Raw genomic sequence first — 17,144 nt, forward strand, 5'->3', positions numbered from 1 at the left:
ATAGGATTGGCACATAGACGCGTTATCAATCAAAACTAAATATGGAGACTTTGTCCTTTGCCGAAAAATATTGGTTGATTTCCTGGCATTTTAATGACGATGCAAAAGTGAGCTTTTGTCAAAGAATACAATAAATTATGCGCTAAGATGATACTAAGATCACTTTACATTTCCCCTCTAGTATTCGTCTTTTGTGAGTTTCAATAACATCTGATAAAGATTGCTCCACAATTTCGATAAATACTTTTATAATGATTTGCTCCCCATGTAACCCCTCAAATAGAATTCGCACGGCGTCAAATCTGGCGACCGGACAGGCCCGGAGTTCAACTTGTTGCACAATGAATCAACATGAGCTTTCCAATCAAATATTCAATGTAATTGAAGTCACGAAATTATGGCAATTTGCACATGTTCTACAGCTTCTGGAGAAATAATTATTTATGATTATGATTTAATCAATGTTAGGGGGTACCTATGTTTACACACGAAAAAAAACTTATAAATAATATACACAAGAAAAATAAACACCGCCAGGTTTATCTGTTATCTTATGTATTATTACGAAATATAGTAAACACTACTAACACATTAGAATAACATGTACTTAAATTTGTATTTACTGTTTTCTATTGTTTTCGTTTGTATTTATGACTGATGTTATACTGAAAAGTCTAAATCAATTCGAACAAAGCAACGTTTTGATGCAAAATTCTTTCTGCTTGAAATTTGGTGAGAAGACCGTGACTAAGTGTCTAGCATGTACCCACTAGCTATATCACACTTATCACAGTAATTTAATTATCAGTGGTTAATCACAGTGTACTCAAGGGCTGATCCATTAAGGAGGGTCATGGGGCCATGCCGGATTTATGTCGACTAACGGCAATTTTTCTAATTTCATAGACAACAAAAGACTACATTTCTACTACTCGAAAGCTGGATCCATCGCTATTCAAATTTCGCTTTCTGAGTCAAAACTACTCAAATTCCCTCACTCATGAAATGACAATTGAATTTTCAATTCGCTATCTAACGATGCTAAAACGAATTCTGTAGCTCAGATGGGGATAAGAAACTTCGAAAAAAGCGGTGTCATGTTTGAGTCGATTTTGCAACTAAAAAAAAAAACACGCAAATGTAAAACTTCTTGAAATCAAAACTTTTTTTTAGAAAAATGCCAACCTTTCCTTACCGATCGTTCACTTTCTAAAAAGGCTATTTAGTTCTCTCTGGAATGATGTAAAAGTGAGCGTTCTTGCTTATTTTGCTTCCGAGAAATGAGCAAAAACGGGACGGAAATCATAAAATTTTGGCCTAATCTAAATGGCTAATATTCAAATTTCGCTTTCTGGGTCAAATCTGCACGAATTTTTCCGTATATTGATAGAAGGCGTCTGTGGTGTAACACGCCGTATATCTCAACTCTTTCTATCTGAATGATGAAAGGATTAGCTACGAATCAAACTCTCAGTGCAGTTGATTTAACAAAAATTAATATTCCTAAAAAACTTCTTTTAGGATATTTTTGAAATTGCAATAATATGGAACATTTATTGAAAAAATCGTTAGAAGTTTATTTGTTCTGTTGTCAAACTGTTTCTTCAGCTAATCAATATTTTTGTAATACATATACTGTGAACCAGAATATAAAACAGAAAACAACAATTCTCGAACATATCGATTTTTGGATTCTCGTCTTATTTTAACTTATGGTGCAGTGCAGTTAACTTGCAGTGCATATTTTCATCAATATTTTGCAAAATTCTAATGTGAGGTCAAGAACATCTTCAATAAATTACTGAACCTGAACTTAGTTTTCTTTATATGGTTGCTATAATTTATTTAAATTTCTGGAACTGCAACTAAAACTAGTACCACCATTTGATTAAACGATGACCAGTTAACAATAAAAAAATACCAGAATTGAAAATTATACAGAATAAAAACACAGTTAAATGTTTTGGTTGGTTTGTAAAAAAATCTACAGAAATCACATCGCATTACCTAGTCTTGGCTGGCTTGCCAATGGTCAACAAAAAATTGCCACATTTTCTTTGACCTCAAATTAAAAAAAAATCTTTTTGTGCAATTAAAGCAAGGGTCTTTATTATTGAAATATTTAATAGGGTATTTATCGTTACCTTCTAAGTTTAGTATATAACACTGAATTCAAATTTGAAACCGAAAAGCGAAGTTTATGATTGTGACTTATTTTCAACCAACGTGTAAAAATGAAGTTATCATCAGGCACCGTAGCAAAAACAAAAAAGTTCTTGCCCGAGCGTTTCCCCAAGAAAGAAATCCTTGAAATTTAAATGAATTTCTTCCAACCCACACGTCTCACTGTTTAATATTTCAGTTCTCAGCCTTCTACAAAATATGATTTGAAATAAATCTGTTCTGCTCACACATTCTTTGCGATTAGTAACTTTGGCGATGGTGACTTAATTTATGTTTTTAAGTGTATCAACCGAACAGGACTCTAATTTTGCATCATACGGCATAAAGTAAATTTGGTTTAGAGTTTTATACAATAAATGTCTAGGTAAAACTAAAAAATAATTTATAGATTTGTTTAATATTTTATTTATATTTAAAGTGCACTCAATCGCCAGTAGCTGCAATTAAATTAAGCAAATAAGTCAGAAACATCTGTTCGATTCTATTTTTTCTTATCTAAAAGAGAACCTTAAAACTAAAACAAATGTCTGAAATATGAATCATTTAAATCGATAAAATCTCAATGGGTTTATAAAACAATTTTCTATTTGCAAGGGAATAGATAGATCACTCATACTTTGATGGATATCTTTGAAATAATTTAAAAATGGTTGCCATAATGATTTACGTTAAATTTTTTCACCATTTTTACCAATTGCTTTCAACTGCTCATTCCCGCAGTTAAACGACCAATCGGAATAAAGTAAGATTGTTTAAAGCTGAAGGAAAATTAGTCTATTTTATCTGGCTGGAGGGGAAAAATATAAATTTATTACAGGTCCATTTTGAACTACCTAGCAAGATTTTAATTGTCTGAGGTTCAAAATTGCAGAATGCAAGTCATGGTTCAGCGTACAAAATATTTTGATAACGTAAGGTTGTAGAAGTATTGATCAGACTATAATTTAGTGTTTAATAAACGGGAAACGAGAGACTTATAGATAATTTAATATTGTTCATATTATCGGAACATGCAGTCGCTTCACACCATCAGTGTCTTGTACCCGTTTTAGACAAGTTCCAAAGCAAGGCTATTTGACGCAACATGATGTAATTCACAGCTTTTTATCATCTATTTATGTAAATACCTACGTTTTTGTTTCTTGCTACTGTTACTAACCAGGTTCATCAATAGTTTAACCAATGGTTAATATTCAGTTTTGTTCTTATCTTCTCTGATCCGTTTTTCTCTTTATTTGCACACTGGAATTTTAAGGTTTGTTACTAATTTGAAAATAATAAGGGCAATATTGCATAGAATTGAATAGTTAATAATGTTCAGGATATATTAAGAAAACTTAATGTTTCCAAACAAAAACAAAATAGGTATTCAAAAAAAATGGACAAAACTGGCGCATACCAAATGTTGTGCAATATTACATAATTGGTTCAAGTAAAATAATATTGGGTCTAGACTACGGCTTCCACATGTTGTGAACATTATTCTGAATATGGCTGCTGATATTCCATGAAATTATTTCGGGAAAAATACTTATGATTCGCTGCATTTTGGATTATTATCTTATCCACGGTAATTTCTTAAGATAAACATAAGATTTATAGAAAACTAAATGTATATTTGAAAATCTCATAGGTAGTAGAATTTTCGTGCAATGTTTACATTGTTTAATTTAATTACAGTTAATACACTTAAAGCACATATTTAAAACAAAAAAATCCAACGCCATATTTGTTTATAGCAGACTTCTTATAGTATGATTCATTTCCTAGAGTTCAAACAAGTTTTTGTAATGAAGTGTGTATATAATTAATTCCGGCCTTAATTCAGTTTGATTGAATTCCATCCAGTGTATACACACCAACTTCTTTTTCTTGATTTCCTAAAGGACCTAAAGTGGTGCAAAGTAACCCCGTTATACGATAGGCGGTAGGTATATTGGTTCTATCATTCTTAAGCAATTTTAATTCGCTTTTCGCTACATTTCGCAGAATGTATTTCTGCTTTGACCTACAATCGGTTTAACACGATTTTTACTGCTGCCCGGATAATATATTGGTTTATCGCCCTCAAAAGTCAGGATTCCAGGTAGCAATAATTTATACAGGGACACCTGCCCAACTGACTATCTCCTTCTGAATTGTTAATACTTATCATAAACCACCTTGTGTGCTAAGGGCAGTGTAACACCATTGTGTTGACATATATTTAAATCTCGGTGTTTCGTTAACGTGAATATCCCTTAAATAATAATGGAGGATTCTGTAAAAACTGTGAATACCTACCTGACTGGGTAGTATTAGAAGGCCCAAATTCAACTGATCGGTGTGTTGAAAAATTGATTCTATACTAACAAGTATAGCATGAATCAATCAAGTTGTATTGGGCAATTTCCGAAATTCTTTCATGCTGTTTTGACACGATCATTTAAAAGAATGCTAGTTGGGTTTCCGTATAGACCTCACATAAGCTATACCCTTTTGTACGAAAACTTTTGTCGTGCATGTTGAAGGACTTTGTAACAACAAATTAAAACTTTCTATAATACGAGGGTGTACAAAATATAAACGGACGTGATCTATTTTTCAAATGATTTATAATGAATACTTAGCCAGGCGCGTTTCGATAGCTTCGCTTTCAAACCTAAAGAACAGCGATTTCGACAATATCTTGTGTCAAAAAAATACATTTTTACCAGCGGATTCGGAGCTTTTTGGCAAATGTATCCGGTCAATACCAATTCGGTACAAGAGTTTTCCTAAATCGTTTTGTTCATATTATATATTTATTGAATTTACAGTTTTTAGTTATTTCACATTATTTTATTATAATTTTTTGTTTCAGAATCGTATTGCGAAAAACGCTGGTTATGCATCGTCTACAGAATGTATGATGAAGTTATTTGGATGATAAGATATGAAAGAAATTCACTATGGCTGCTCTTCCCTCAGATGGATTTTCTGGAACAGTTCGTGTTAAATGAGCTCGAATTGCTTTCAGATGTAAGTTGCCATCTCAAAGCTATTTGTATACCTGCTCATAGATGTCCACCATCATAGGCTGGTTCTAAGGAGTATTTTAATTTTTAGAACCCAAACCAAATTGATATCGAGCTCGATGATGTTGATTGAGGTCATCTAGGAAATAATCTGCCGTATACTTAGGAACTAAGGCTGCCAAAAAATTGCATATAATTAATTATATGCGAAAAATGGAATGTGATATGGAACACGAATGTGTTGAGCTTATAGGTATTTAGTAGTATTTTATAGAACTGCGGTTGTACCAATTGTACAGTTATATTTTTCTTGTAAGATATCTATCTACAACCATCATTATACATCTATTCAAGTTCGAAGTCGACGACAATAATTTTATTTTTTATTTCTTTACTTAACCTTATCATAAGCACTGACTTTACAAAATAACCCTGTAGTTTCCATTGTCGTTATTAACATTTTAACCTTTTTTTGTAGTGTATACAAATTTTATTAACATTTATTATTGATGGGTATTATGCTTATATACTTATACATATATTATAAGGAAATCGATTGTCATGTTATGTACAGTTGTTATATTAATGTTTGACAAATATTTATGATCATTTTTCATCTATTTATAGGTATCATATGGTAAATCTTAATTTTTAATGATAAATTGTTCATGATAATTATGGCTATTAGTTGATTTTTTATATTAGCAGTTTTCTTTAAATAAATAAACTACTTACTGTAGCAATTTCTTTGTGTTTATAATTACTACTTTAATTCTCCTATACCCATTCAGTTTTATACATTATGTATGTTGACCTTATTCAACACTTTTATTACCCAAATAAACCAACATCGCAAAAAAACGAAATATTTGTGCTTCATGGTCTCTTAATATGTTCAATTCTATTTGGGCAATTTTTTGCCTACTCTCAATTTGTCAAGTTGCTAATAAATACGAGTTTGTTGAAATGTTTCATAGCATCCACTAACTAATTGCTGTGTGACCGCATTCCACTAAGAGGGTTTGCAATTTAAAAGATGTATCCTCATCGATATCCACCTCGTATGTCCAAGAAATAGCCCAAAACATTGCGTCAGTATGGGTTTTTGAGTGGCCAATGTTTTCAAGAACGCATAGTTTTGCCTGAAAGAAATGCCCTTTAATTTAACATTTTTGCCTAGAAAGTTTAAGGAACCTGCAGATTCGGGTTTAGAATCAGGTACTTCTGATTTGAAATGAGGTGGCGGATATGCAGATGGTAGGAACTTTTATTAAGCAACTAACTAAAACTTAATAAAATATTTTCTGGAATTACCACGTTTTGAAATTGCCAGTCGATTTAAGAGACTTAATGAAAATTAATCTTGCGCTATAGACTAATATAAGGTATAGGATGATAAAATGTTACTATTTTGAAGGGGTATTTTTTTCTTGATATAGAGTTAAACAACGGATTTTTTTTAATTCTGTCATTTTTTACAGTATTTTATTTATTTTTTTATACAGTACATACTTTTTTACAGTATTTTTCTGGCAACCACAAGGAAACTCAATACATATGTGTATTATTATTCACAAAGCGTGATTATGTGGCTTTGTTTCTCTTTTCTATTTAATTTAATATTTAAAGAGGAGCATACTAACGAAATCGTAGTATGTAAATCAAACACACAAAATGAACAATATTTAATTGAAACTATAGAATAAGTGAAAACCTTCAGAAAAATACAGTTTCAAAAAGGTGATACTGATAATAATAATACTGATATATATATGATAATGATACTGATAATTTAATGAGATATTTTCTCCTTCCAAGTCCTTCTAGAAAAGCTATACATTTTAAGTGATTTTTGACCATCGCACGGTTAATTTATACGGTGGAACTATGCGTTGTTTAAAACGATAAAAAGCTATATAAAAAATCGACAATCGGATTTTTGCAGCCGAGAATATTTCCAAACAAAACCTGAATAATCAAAAAGGGTTGATTTTTATAAGTACCTGCGTTGCATGGTTCTTCATTAAAACCTTAAGTAGACTTGCGTTAATGAACAAGGTTTTAAAGTGGCGCCAGCTTATAGTCTCAAGCTGGTTCGAATAGTCCCCTAATTTTGAAAACTGATGCGAATTTTAACCAAAGGACTGGTGAACAAAGGAAAACAGTTCTGGTGAAACAAATAAATACATATGGTTATTGCCAGGTAGTTAAGACGGAAATGAGCAAATAAGAGTTTGAAGCTGTTTAAGGGCTGACATGTTAAAATCCCGCTCAAAGTTTGCACATGTGGCCGGCATCCACGGTGCCAAGCAATACCGAGAAATGCATGCAGAATAATCCCGTCTACTACCTAGTAATCACGCTTAACCCGAAAAGATCAAATAATGCCGGATACCTACTAGGAACACTAAACATTTTTCGATAGCTCTAAGTTACACTGTTCCATATTAAAGACCAGCATTTCCATAAAATATAGAGTATAAAAATACCATAGTTTGCCAGAAGGTTTTGAAAATAATTGACCTTTATGATATTTTGCTAAAACGATGCAATTTTGATCGGTGAGGTTTCAAATTATGTACTAGGCCAGTACTCACAGGCAACAATTGAAACAGTTTTGTGTTAGTTTGGGTTAGTCTAGACTTGATAAAAACAAGCACTAACACCATGCGGGGAAAACCATTTAAAGTTGATTTCGTTGCAGAACTTGTTTCCTTAAACTGTAACTTTTGAAAAAACTCCATATCGAGTTATTACTATCCCATTACACTATTTGATTCATCGGACTTGACCTAATCTTCTTCTCTTAACGCATCTTATTTTAAGTGGAATACAAATTCTTACTAAATATTTATGAAATATAATTCAATTAGAGACAACTATTCATTCTTCTGTTAAAGCGATTAAATTTTACTTTTCTAATCACTCTTACTTCCATGGCATGGCAATATAATCTGAAAATAGCTGTGACGAAGTCCTTATAAGAACTAATTTCCAAAATTACAGAATAGTACAATCGTACACAAAAACAATTATAAATAACTGCACAATGGATTTGTGCTCCAAATAAAAATTTGCACTTATTTCAACATGAAAAACATTTCTGGTTCAAGACAGATGATCTTCTCTAATAGAACAATTGATATTTCGTCATTATAGATTCTAATTATTACTACAAGTACAACGTGATTTTCAAGCATGAAAACTGCTTGAAAAGGGCATCTTCGAAAAAAAAACTCAGAATAAAGTGATTGGTAAAGGGATCACCTATTTGGTGAGGATAATTAGCGGATTTTCTATATGCCCAGGATATTAATTGCTAGCAGTAGTTTTTTTGACCTCTTTTTTATCAAAGGTATAGATATTATTAGACACACAGACATTGCATATCTAATCAGGATATTTTAATGAATATACTCCAACTCTCGAACTATAGCCGATTAAGTAATTGGAAATATGTAGTAGATATGTGGTAGAATAAGTGATAGATAAATGAAATTGTTCCTTACCTTAAATGCGGTCATGTAAACCTCACATATATCCTTTATAAGTCGTGTAAGGCTGAATGCATCCATTGAAAAAAATAGAGGGTTCCACAAATTGGGCAATTTGGCAAATGCAGTTGCCTGCTCGTCTAACTTGGCGAAAACATTGAACATATTCGTCATTGATTGCACTACCGATTGCAACTCATTGATATGCTCATCTAAGTGAGGTGGGTAAGTTTGACCAGTATCTGCTTTCATAGACGCAATCTGTTTCACAATGCCACAGCCTTGAATATGTAAAGAATTCCACCTTTGTACATTGTTATACAAATCGGCAACAATATCACGAATTACTCTTGGATGGCCAGTTAAGTTCTTCTGTGGGGATTCAGCTGCAGGACTTGTCTGAACTGCAAATAAGTATCATTGGTCAGTGCGTACACAAGCCAAACTCATGCAGAACTTACCAATTACAGGTGAAAATCCAGAAGTTGATTGCACTGATCGTCTTGTGGGAGTTTTCTCATTCATTTTATGTTTTCACCGGGGCTAATAGTTTTGGTCAAATAAGTAGGGTTAACAGTAGAACCAAGGAGGAACAGAGGTTACTCTGTGATCTGTGCAGTAGAACTGACCCGTAAATATGCTTAAGCTGATCAACTATGACGTCAGATAATCGGGCGAGTTTTTCCAACGTCACTTTATATACACTTTCCAAATATTTCTTGTTTATAGAACCAGCGTGATGTTTGATTTTGTGGACTCTGACAATTTCGCTTTCCGGAAAATGCTGTGAATAATGAGCCTAATTTTTATGTGGCGTAAAAGGCTTTCTCATAATCAATTTATTCCTGTCGTAATTGCTCTGGCATTTAGTAGGGCAACATTTCCTTGGCAAGATTTACTGATAATTTTTTCCTTTACACCGCACAGCATCAAGTGTAAAATTCTTAAGTATTAATATATATAAAATATTAAAATGTAGCTTAAATCATGACCTGGATCTGCGATTATGCTGCTTTTGCATAACATATCCAGGTGCGCGATCCCAAAGTTTCATGAACATTTGAGCAGAACGCTAATAACTGGTTGGACCGTGAAACTTGTCTTTGAAAATATTGCCGTGCGAACAAGCACTTTCTACAAAAATGTCAACAAAAAAAACTGAAATCGAACAGCAAAATAAATCAATGACTCATCCGAAGGGCGATGAAGCAAATTATTATATCATCATTAGTTCTGTAGCCCCGTCCGTTTGGAACGGTCTACTGGTCTTTACTATCGGGTGTTTTTTTCGAAAAAGTGAATTCAATTTCTTAAGGGTGTGATTTGGTGCGGTGTTATAAGGCATATAGTGCCGTGAGGCGTTTTCACTGCATTTTAGTGTGCGCTTTTTGACGATTAATGGTTAGAAAACAGAGGAAAACACCAGCTTGCAGATAGCTGGTAAGAAGGATCTCTATTTACAGAACGCTTAGGTTTAAATGAGTTTGCTGATATAAAATAATTTTGCTTCGGACTAGTTTCCGTTATACTAAAGAATGAGGCGTGGCATACAGAGTAATGCAACGCTTTTTACGCGAATAAATAAAAATAATGTTTTTCTTCCTTTCCCGGTGGCATGATGCAGCTTTCGGTAAGTTTCGCATTACCTACTTTGATTCTATTTGAAATGTAGTCTGATATTTTTTTACTCAACTTTTAATAGATTTTGTACTTAATACACAAACTATCAAATGAAATGTATTAAGTAGAATCGGCATATAAGAAAGATACAAATTTAATCATAATAATTTTTAAATAAATGTTTGTAATAAATGATACTGAAACTGATAACTTACTCTAACTCTTACTTTAAAAGTGAACATCAACTCCTATTTTCAATAATTAATATGATCCCGTATCTCTATCTGTATCTTGCGAGAACAATTTAGTATTCAGTAATTGTTCCGAAATTTTCTTAACACTAACTAAATGTTCAAATTTTGCCTGTAAGTGGATTGTGGATTCTTCTACATCTTTGCAACCTTCTAATAGTATCGAATTGACTTTCTCCTGAAATATGAAAAATTCGTTGGCTATAAGATTCTCAGAATTTCGATTAATTTTGTTTGTTTTGTTCAGTTCCAATTTGCTTGTTGGTTTTAGCACTGATCATTTGATTTGATTTTACTCACCTCAGATATACTGATGGTTTGGAACAATGCGTCACGTGCCTCTACCAAAGCTGCTAATCCAGACTTAATCACGTTTTGTTTTTTGTTCTCCAATTTTACTCGTCTATAGTAAAAATATATTTCGTTTTTACAAGCAATAATGAATGCACTCGAAAGACTGAAATAATCATTTAAAACTATTACCTATCTTTAAGTGCGTTAATTATTTTGCTTTGCTCCGCGATCTTGCAGTGAGCCGCAGAACCTATTTGCTTAATTTTTTCGGGATGGGTTTTGAATTCTTCAACTTGGGCCATTATCTATGAGAAAAATAGGTGTACTGCATTTACTTCATTGCTATTTTGCAACTAATAAAAAAGCAAATTAAGAGACACACAGAAAATAATAGAAAATCAACAGATTATAATGAGACAAACACTAACCGCTTTTTTGTCTTTGTTGGCAGCTTGAATTGCAGCTCTTAATTCCTTTGTTTTTTGCTTCGCTATTTCTATTGGCTTTTGATTTACTGTTAGGGAGTCTTTCGACGCTTGCACTATTTCTAGCTTTGCCATAAGGTGTGCATATTCTTGGTGAGTTTTAGTTGCTATGATGTCCTTCGTTTTTTTGAGCGCTTCAAGTTCCTGAAAAATTATTATGTTAGTAAAAAAGCAATAATTTAATATCCATTTCGTATTACCTCCAAAAATCCAGCAAAGCCGCTTTCACGCAGTCGTAAACATTCTAGTTCGGGTAGAACAGATTTTGTTATGAAGACATTCCATTCGTCTACTCTTTTTTCCACCTAAAAGTATATAGCTTGTTCATCCACCAGGTTCACCTATTCAAATAAGACATTACCATTTGAAGTTCGGTGTCTAACTCCAAATCCATTTTGTCTCTAATTAATCTATATTCATCAATTTTCTTTGTTTTTCTCTTGATTGCGTTCTTTTGATCCTGTATTCTGCTCAACAGCTCATTTTTGTCGCTAACCTAAGGATTACTAGTGTGTATAACCTTTTTTCAATACGCCTGACAATATAAAAATACACAAGCTTAATAAAAAATAAACTTTTTTAACATTCTTAAACAAATTGTTAATATTAATCATAAACATAATTTATTTAATAACTATTATAAGTAATATATGTACTAATAATTGCGCGTGTGGAATAATCAATTTTAGTCAAAAGAGGTTATTAATATTTACAAAAATGTGGTAATTTCCAAGCAAATAATGAAAAACACGGTTGACTCTTGCTGTTGTTACTTACGGTGTATGGCTGGCTTGCAATACAATCTTTCAATTCGTTAACTGCTGATACCAGAGCTTCCTTCTCTACACTACATTTTTGGAACTTGTTGTTTAGTTTCGCAACTTCATCTGCAGATTCTTGTTCCCAAATATCCTTATTTTCCTGAAATGTACGAAGAGTACAACATTTGAAACATTACAGTATAAGCTTATAATCTTGCCATGCAGGCATCCCATATAGCTATAGCACTATTAACACTATATCGTTTTCATTATTTTTAGTAAATACAGGATAGAAGTAAGAACTAGCAAATCAAATAGAAATGCTTCTTTAAACAAAAAAAATTTCTTAAGAAAGAGATGAGGTACTTTGTTTTCACATATCACTAATAGGTCGGAAATTTGTAAACTTCTGTTTTGCATATGTGCGTTACATACTTGTACTGCGTATATTGAGTTATAAGGCAAAATTAACTATGCAAATTAATTAGAATAGGTACTCACTTCGTAGTCACTGATGGTGTTTTGCATTCGCACATTTTCTTTACTCAACTCAAGATTCTTATCTTTGATTTCTTGAATTTGCTGACAAATGTTGGTTAACTCGTTTTGTTTGCATTGGAGAGTTTCTTCGATTTTTTCGTAGAATTTTTCATCTATGCCCATTATGTCATTTAAATCAAGTCGCATTTTTTCAAGTTCGACTTGCAACAGTTCAATATTAACCTCACCGTCCTAGAAAGATAATTATGAATAATTCTGGTAATAATATGAAATTAGGTATTGTGTCTGGCTGAATAAAAGACGAGAACATTTTAATAAAGATATTTGGAAAATTTATGATTGAATTTCTCACGATTATCAAGCTTAAAAAAACTTAAACGAATTATGTGATGTAATGTGCATAAGAAAATTCATTTAATTACCCATCGGATGTTCCATGGAGTAAACTTTAAAAAAATAATTAAGGATATAGTATATATTCTTATTAGAAATTAAAAAATAATTTAATGCGGCATATAAAATACTATATTGAAGTTTGCAGGAATAAATGATTTACACAAATAGATGGCAAAGTTCCAACTGTATGTATCTATCTACTAGATACATACAGAACTTAAACCACAAAACAAAACGTTATACCTCTTTTTATTACATTTTTTGAAAGTAACTACTGAACGGTTAATTTAAAAACGTTTTAAAAAATTATTTAAAAAACCTACTGAAAATTCTTGTAAGGATAATCTGGTAACTTCGCAAATAGCGAGATCTAAAAAGACACAAGAAATGGCATGCCATCAATATAAATATTCAAATATTTCCAAATAAACGAATTTAATTCAATATTCTCGTAATTATGTTGTAGAACTTCAACATTCAACAATTTGCTTTCGCCTATTAAAACTACTATACGTACCTCTGAAGCACCAGAAAACACATTGTAAATAAATTGGTGAAAAATCTGGTATTTTTTATATTTCGTTTGGACACTCGGATCAGAATGTTCTTCAAATGCATTGCTAATTTTCTCGGGCATTTGCATTCGATCAATTAACCATGATATAATCGATATAAAATTCGGCCAGCCGTGCATAGTATTAACTAAAACATCATAAACAGTTATAATTAAAAATATAAAATATAATTTCAAAATAAATATTAACCAAAAAGCAGCAAACTTATTTATATTTTTTATAACTTCAATGATGTGGTATGAAATTATTTATCCAATACCTCAGGAGCCAGTTTTACAAGCGAAATATGAATTCTTCAAAATAACAATGGTAACTAACTATTTATAAAAAACAACTTTTTAAATTCCCAAGGGTAAACTCAAAAAATATTTTGGAACAAACTTACTGGTTTTTAGTGTAGTAACACTCAATTGCCCAGAATATTCCAAAAGTTTAAGAGCCTGTACCGCTACTTCTATACAATTCAGTGAAGTAATTGGTATGGGATTTGGAAGTAATTTTTCAAAGAGTACTGAAACCAAATTAGCGAAAGCAGTCATGGTAGGTGGTCGCAATTGTTTGGCCAGTTCGGGATTAACTAATCCGCTATATTCAATAAATTCTAAAATCTAAATAAAGACATCTTAGGTATATTTTCAATTTTCACTTAGATATTATTAATAAAAATAGTACATTATATATTTTATTGTATTGCAAATGTATATTTATCACATAATAATAGGTAATAAAAGCAGATATAAAAACTTATTTCATTTTAAATCTTTCCAAAGAAAAAAACATCAAGAGGACTAAAGGGAAATTCTAATTACTCTTACTCAATAATTACAACGAAAATAATTATGAAGCTAATTAGTATTATTTGTCAGCAGTTGCTAACAGAAACAATGAGTTTTATTGTTAGTTTAGAAATATGTATCATATTAAATTAAGAAATCGTTATGCAACTAATCATTTGTTCTTGTTAAAATACTTACTTTGTGATACTGATCATTTACCCATTTCTTATCATTAGTAAATTGGCTTTTCCTTTTATCAAATGGAGATTTGGGCCTACTGCTCTGAAAAAAAAACGATTAATAGATGTTAATCAGCTAGAGTTTGTTTAAAATCGGGCCTTCTTACAAAGGTGCCCCCTTACTCTCGATGCATGATGAGAAAATGTACTTCTTTTAGCGGAGTCACGAGAACTCGAAGCAGGCGTCCACAACATTTTCTTTTGTGCGGAAACAGTGTTACGTCCTCCAAAACAGCCTAATGGTGTTACCATAAGACGATCCATACTTTGCGCCCTGCCACATTCAAATTAAAAATTATCAGGGATAATATTTTTTATTCAAGTATACCTACATTAACAGGGTAATACAAATGCGTAATATTTTACAATCTGTTGAGTTTTAACATTTGAACATTCTTTTAACAGAGCGAAACTGTTTGATTCTTACGACAAAAAAACATTTGAATGTCCTGTGAGTCCTTAAAACCTACTCATAATGTATATCTCCTGTTTAAAAAAGTTTACATTATAAGTACATAAACATTTTTTTAATAATAATCTCTGTGCAGACATGATTCAAAATATAGGTGTAAAAGTAAAATATAAAGGAAGTAAACTGGGAAACCGAGAGCAAAACTGCGCGTAAATTCGGCTGTTCTTGAACAATGAAAAGACAATTTTCTATTGTATTAGGAATCATCTCATATTGATAAATGTAATACACGACAGTGCAAGTTTCGAGGTTCGCTAACCTCAGGCACTTAAGAGTGTGGGGCAACTAGTTTGATAATAACATTTTTTTTAGGTCTGCTTTTAAATAATTTATACAGTTGAACATGTACTAAGCGCATAACAAAAATATTTACGTTTATAATAACATAAAAATTCACACCTCAAAAGTTAATTACATTTACAGCTTTTTAAAACTGAGGGAAACATGTTTTGTCGTTACCGCTATAAATTCATATTTATTATAAATTTTACTGACCGCAATTGCGATGTGGAACGTTCCCTTCTCCTCGCTTCCATATTTGCGGTTTGCATTGAGGGTGGCAAAGGAATCTTTGAGGCAGAATTTGATCTCCTCATTTTTCAACAATTAATGGACCTAAACATTTAAAAATATTGTTAAGCCAGTTTTGTAATGGAACTAAAGCTATATAATTAAACGTGTTTTGGCATAATAAAATATTTTTAATCTGTGGGTAGAGTATTCTGGAGCAATAATACTCGTCGGTTAAACGCAAGCAAAGGTCCGGGTTAAAATGCTGGACAAAATGGTGGTATCAAATTTGAAAATTGGTTCAACAATATGACTACAACTAAATTTAAATATTTTAAAACAATTGCATGTTGGATTTTTTTTAATATACAAGGATTTAAGCCAAGCTGTTATTACATTTTAGGATTCGATTCTGCAACCAATGTAGCACAGTAACACATTAAATGTCCATTACTGAAAATAAAAAAAATACACAAAATGCTCTGATAATTACCCATAAAGATCGATTTAAAGCTTCAAATTAATTCAGACCGTAGCGTAATTATCGAGTAACAACGGTCCAATATATTGCTCAGTTTTGACCATTATTCACTTAATTTGAGGTATCTTAATATCTTTGGATGTATGATCTCTAATATCTAAGATAACTTGTTTCGTTTTACTATTATTTTTTCTAAAGGTTCTCAATATCGGCCAAATTATGAATGAACAACAAGTGCAACTTCTTCTGAAGTGCAAAGAGCAAATATTGAACGATGTAAGTGTTTGCAATTAATTATCTGTGCAAGTAAAACTTGCTTAGTGTAGACGTATATACAAAAATACTCAAATTGAAAAATTAGATTTTTAAATGAACAAAAAAAGCAGCATCTAATGTGGAATGAGGTCAATAGGAACTTTTCAAAATGAAAATGGAAATGCGTTTTAAAGTGGATTCTGGTGAGGTTACATTTAGCAAAAGCCTTTTATTTTGTTTAAAACATTGCATCTTACTGTCATAAAATATTTATCGAGACATATTTATCTAAATACCCAAAAGCTGAATAACATTAAAGACTGAAATATTTTAACGGCCAAATTGGCTAAATTAGGCCCGAAAGAAAAAGAAGGAGTTGATAACGCAAGAAAGAGTACCTACTATTGATTAAGTTACAAACAAACTACTGAAAAATGAATTTTATACTAGACATTTAATTCAAAACATGGTACAACCGATCAAAGGAGACGCTTGGCTACAAGAATTAATGAAATAATGGCTACAGAATAATAATATGTAGCTGAAACATAAAATATTTTAGAGCAGTTGTATCTATTCCGAATTATTATATTTATACACATTTGTTTTATACTCAATAAAAACTAAATAAACGATGAAGCAGAAAGAAGCAGTCTTTTAACTGTTATGTACATGAGGTATAAATACAAAACAGCTTACCACGGTATACAAATAACTAGATTAACTGCACAATATTTAATAATCTGATAAATTTAAAATTTACTTTTACAAAAGTCCAACGAATAACCGTAATGTAACCTTTCCGAGTTTGAAATGATGACAGTTTAAGGTTAACATCTTATTTTTGACTCTTG

General features: G+C 31.6%; 4 protein-coding genes across 6 annotated transcripts in view; 2 read left to right on the forward strand and 2 right to left on the reverse strand.

The window, feature by feature from the left end:
- Positions 1-5,923, forward strand: part of LOC109540651 (transcription factor Adf-1) — a 10,605-nt gene extending 4,682 nt beyond the window's left edge. The window contains exons 2-3 of the mRNA XM_019909089.2: positions 5,027-5,184; positions 5,272-5,923. Of these exons, the coding sequence (XP_019764648.1) occupies positions 5,027-5,184; positions 5,272-5,313 (200 nt within the window). The 3' untranslated portion in view covers positions 5,314-5,923. The remainder of the gene's footprint in view (positions 1-5,026; positions 5,185-5,271) is intronic.
- The window catches only part of LOC109540636 (elastin), a 109,952-nt gene that overhangs the window by 17,122 nt on the left and 75,686 nt on the right, over positions 1-17,144 (forward strand). The window lies entirely within an intron of this gene.
- On the reverse strand, positions 5,549-9,311 carry LOC109540650. 2 transcript variants are annotated; one of them, XM_019909088.2, is made up of 3 exons: positions 9,136-9,297; positions 8,690-9,078; positions 5,549-6,322 (listed from the first exon to the last, which is right to left on the reverse strand). In XM_019909088.2, the coding sequence occupies exons 1-3, from the start codon at positions 9,197-9,199 to the stop codon at positions 6,164-6,166; spliced, it is 612 nt and encodes a 203-aa protein (XP_019764647.1). In that variant the 5' UTR covers positions 9,200-9,297; the 3' UTR covers positions 5,549-6,163. The 2 variants fall into 2 exon arrangements, with proteins under 2 accessions (XP_019764647.1, XP_048523374.1); XM_048667417.1 differs by lacking the exon at positions 5,549-6,322 and adding an exon at positions 6,329-8,612 and having other exon boundaries at positions 8,686-9,078; positions 9,136-9,311.
- On the reverse strand, positions 10,396-17,113 carry LOC109540669 (kinetochore protein NDC80 homolog). 2 transcript variants are annotated; one of them, XM_048667413.1, is made up of 14 exons: positions 16,993-17,113; positions 15,540-15,659; positions 14,696-14,846; positions 14,532-14,615; positions 13,943-14,165; positions 13,500-13,684; positions 12,587-12,817; positions 12,102-12,245; positions 11,686-11,820; positions 11,525-11,629; positions 11,268-11,468; positions 11,029-11,144; positions 10,846-10,948; positions 10,396-10,723 (listed from the first exon to the last, which is right to left on the reverse strand). In XM_048667413.1, the coding sequence occupies exons 2-14, from the start codon at positions 15,638-15,640 to the stop codon at positions 10,556-10,558; spliced, it is 1,947 nt and encodes a 648-aa protein (XP_048523370.1). In that variant the 5' UTR covers positions 15,641-15,659; positions 16,993-17,113; the 3' UTR covers positions 10,396-10,555. The 2 variants fall into 2 exon arrangements, with proteins under 2 accessions (XP_048523370.1, XP_019764673.2); XM_019909114.2 differs by having other exon boundaries at positions 16,990-17,113.

The sequence above is a fragment of the Dendroctonus ponderosae genome, unplaced genomic scaffold, assembly GCF_020466585.1.
Source record: "Dendroctonus ponderosae isolate FM_Combo_2020 unplaced genomic scaffold, Dpon_F_20191213v2 Dpon_F_20191213_6, whole genome shotgun sequence".
In the NCBI taxonomy this organism is placed as follows: Eukaryota; Metazoa; Arthropoda; class Insecta; order Coleoptera; family Curculionidae; genus Dendroctonus; species Dendroctonus ponderosae.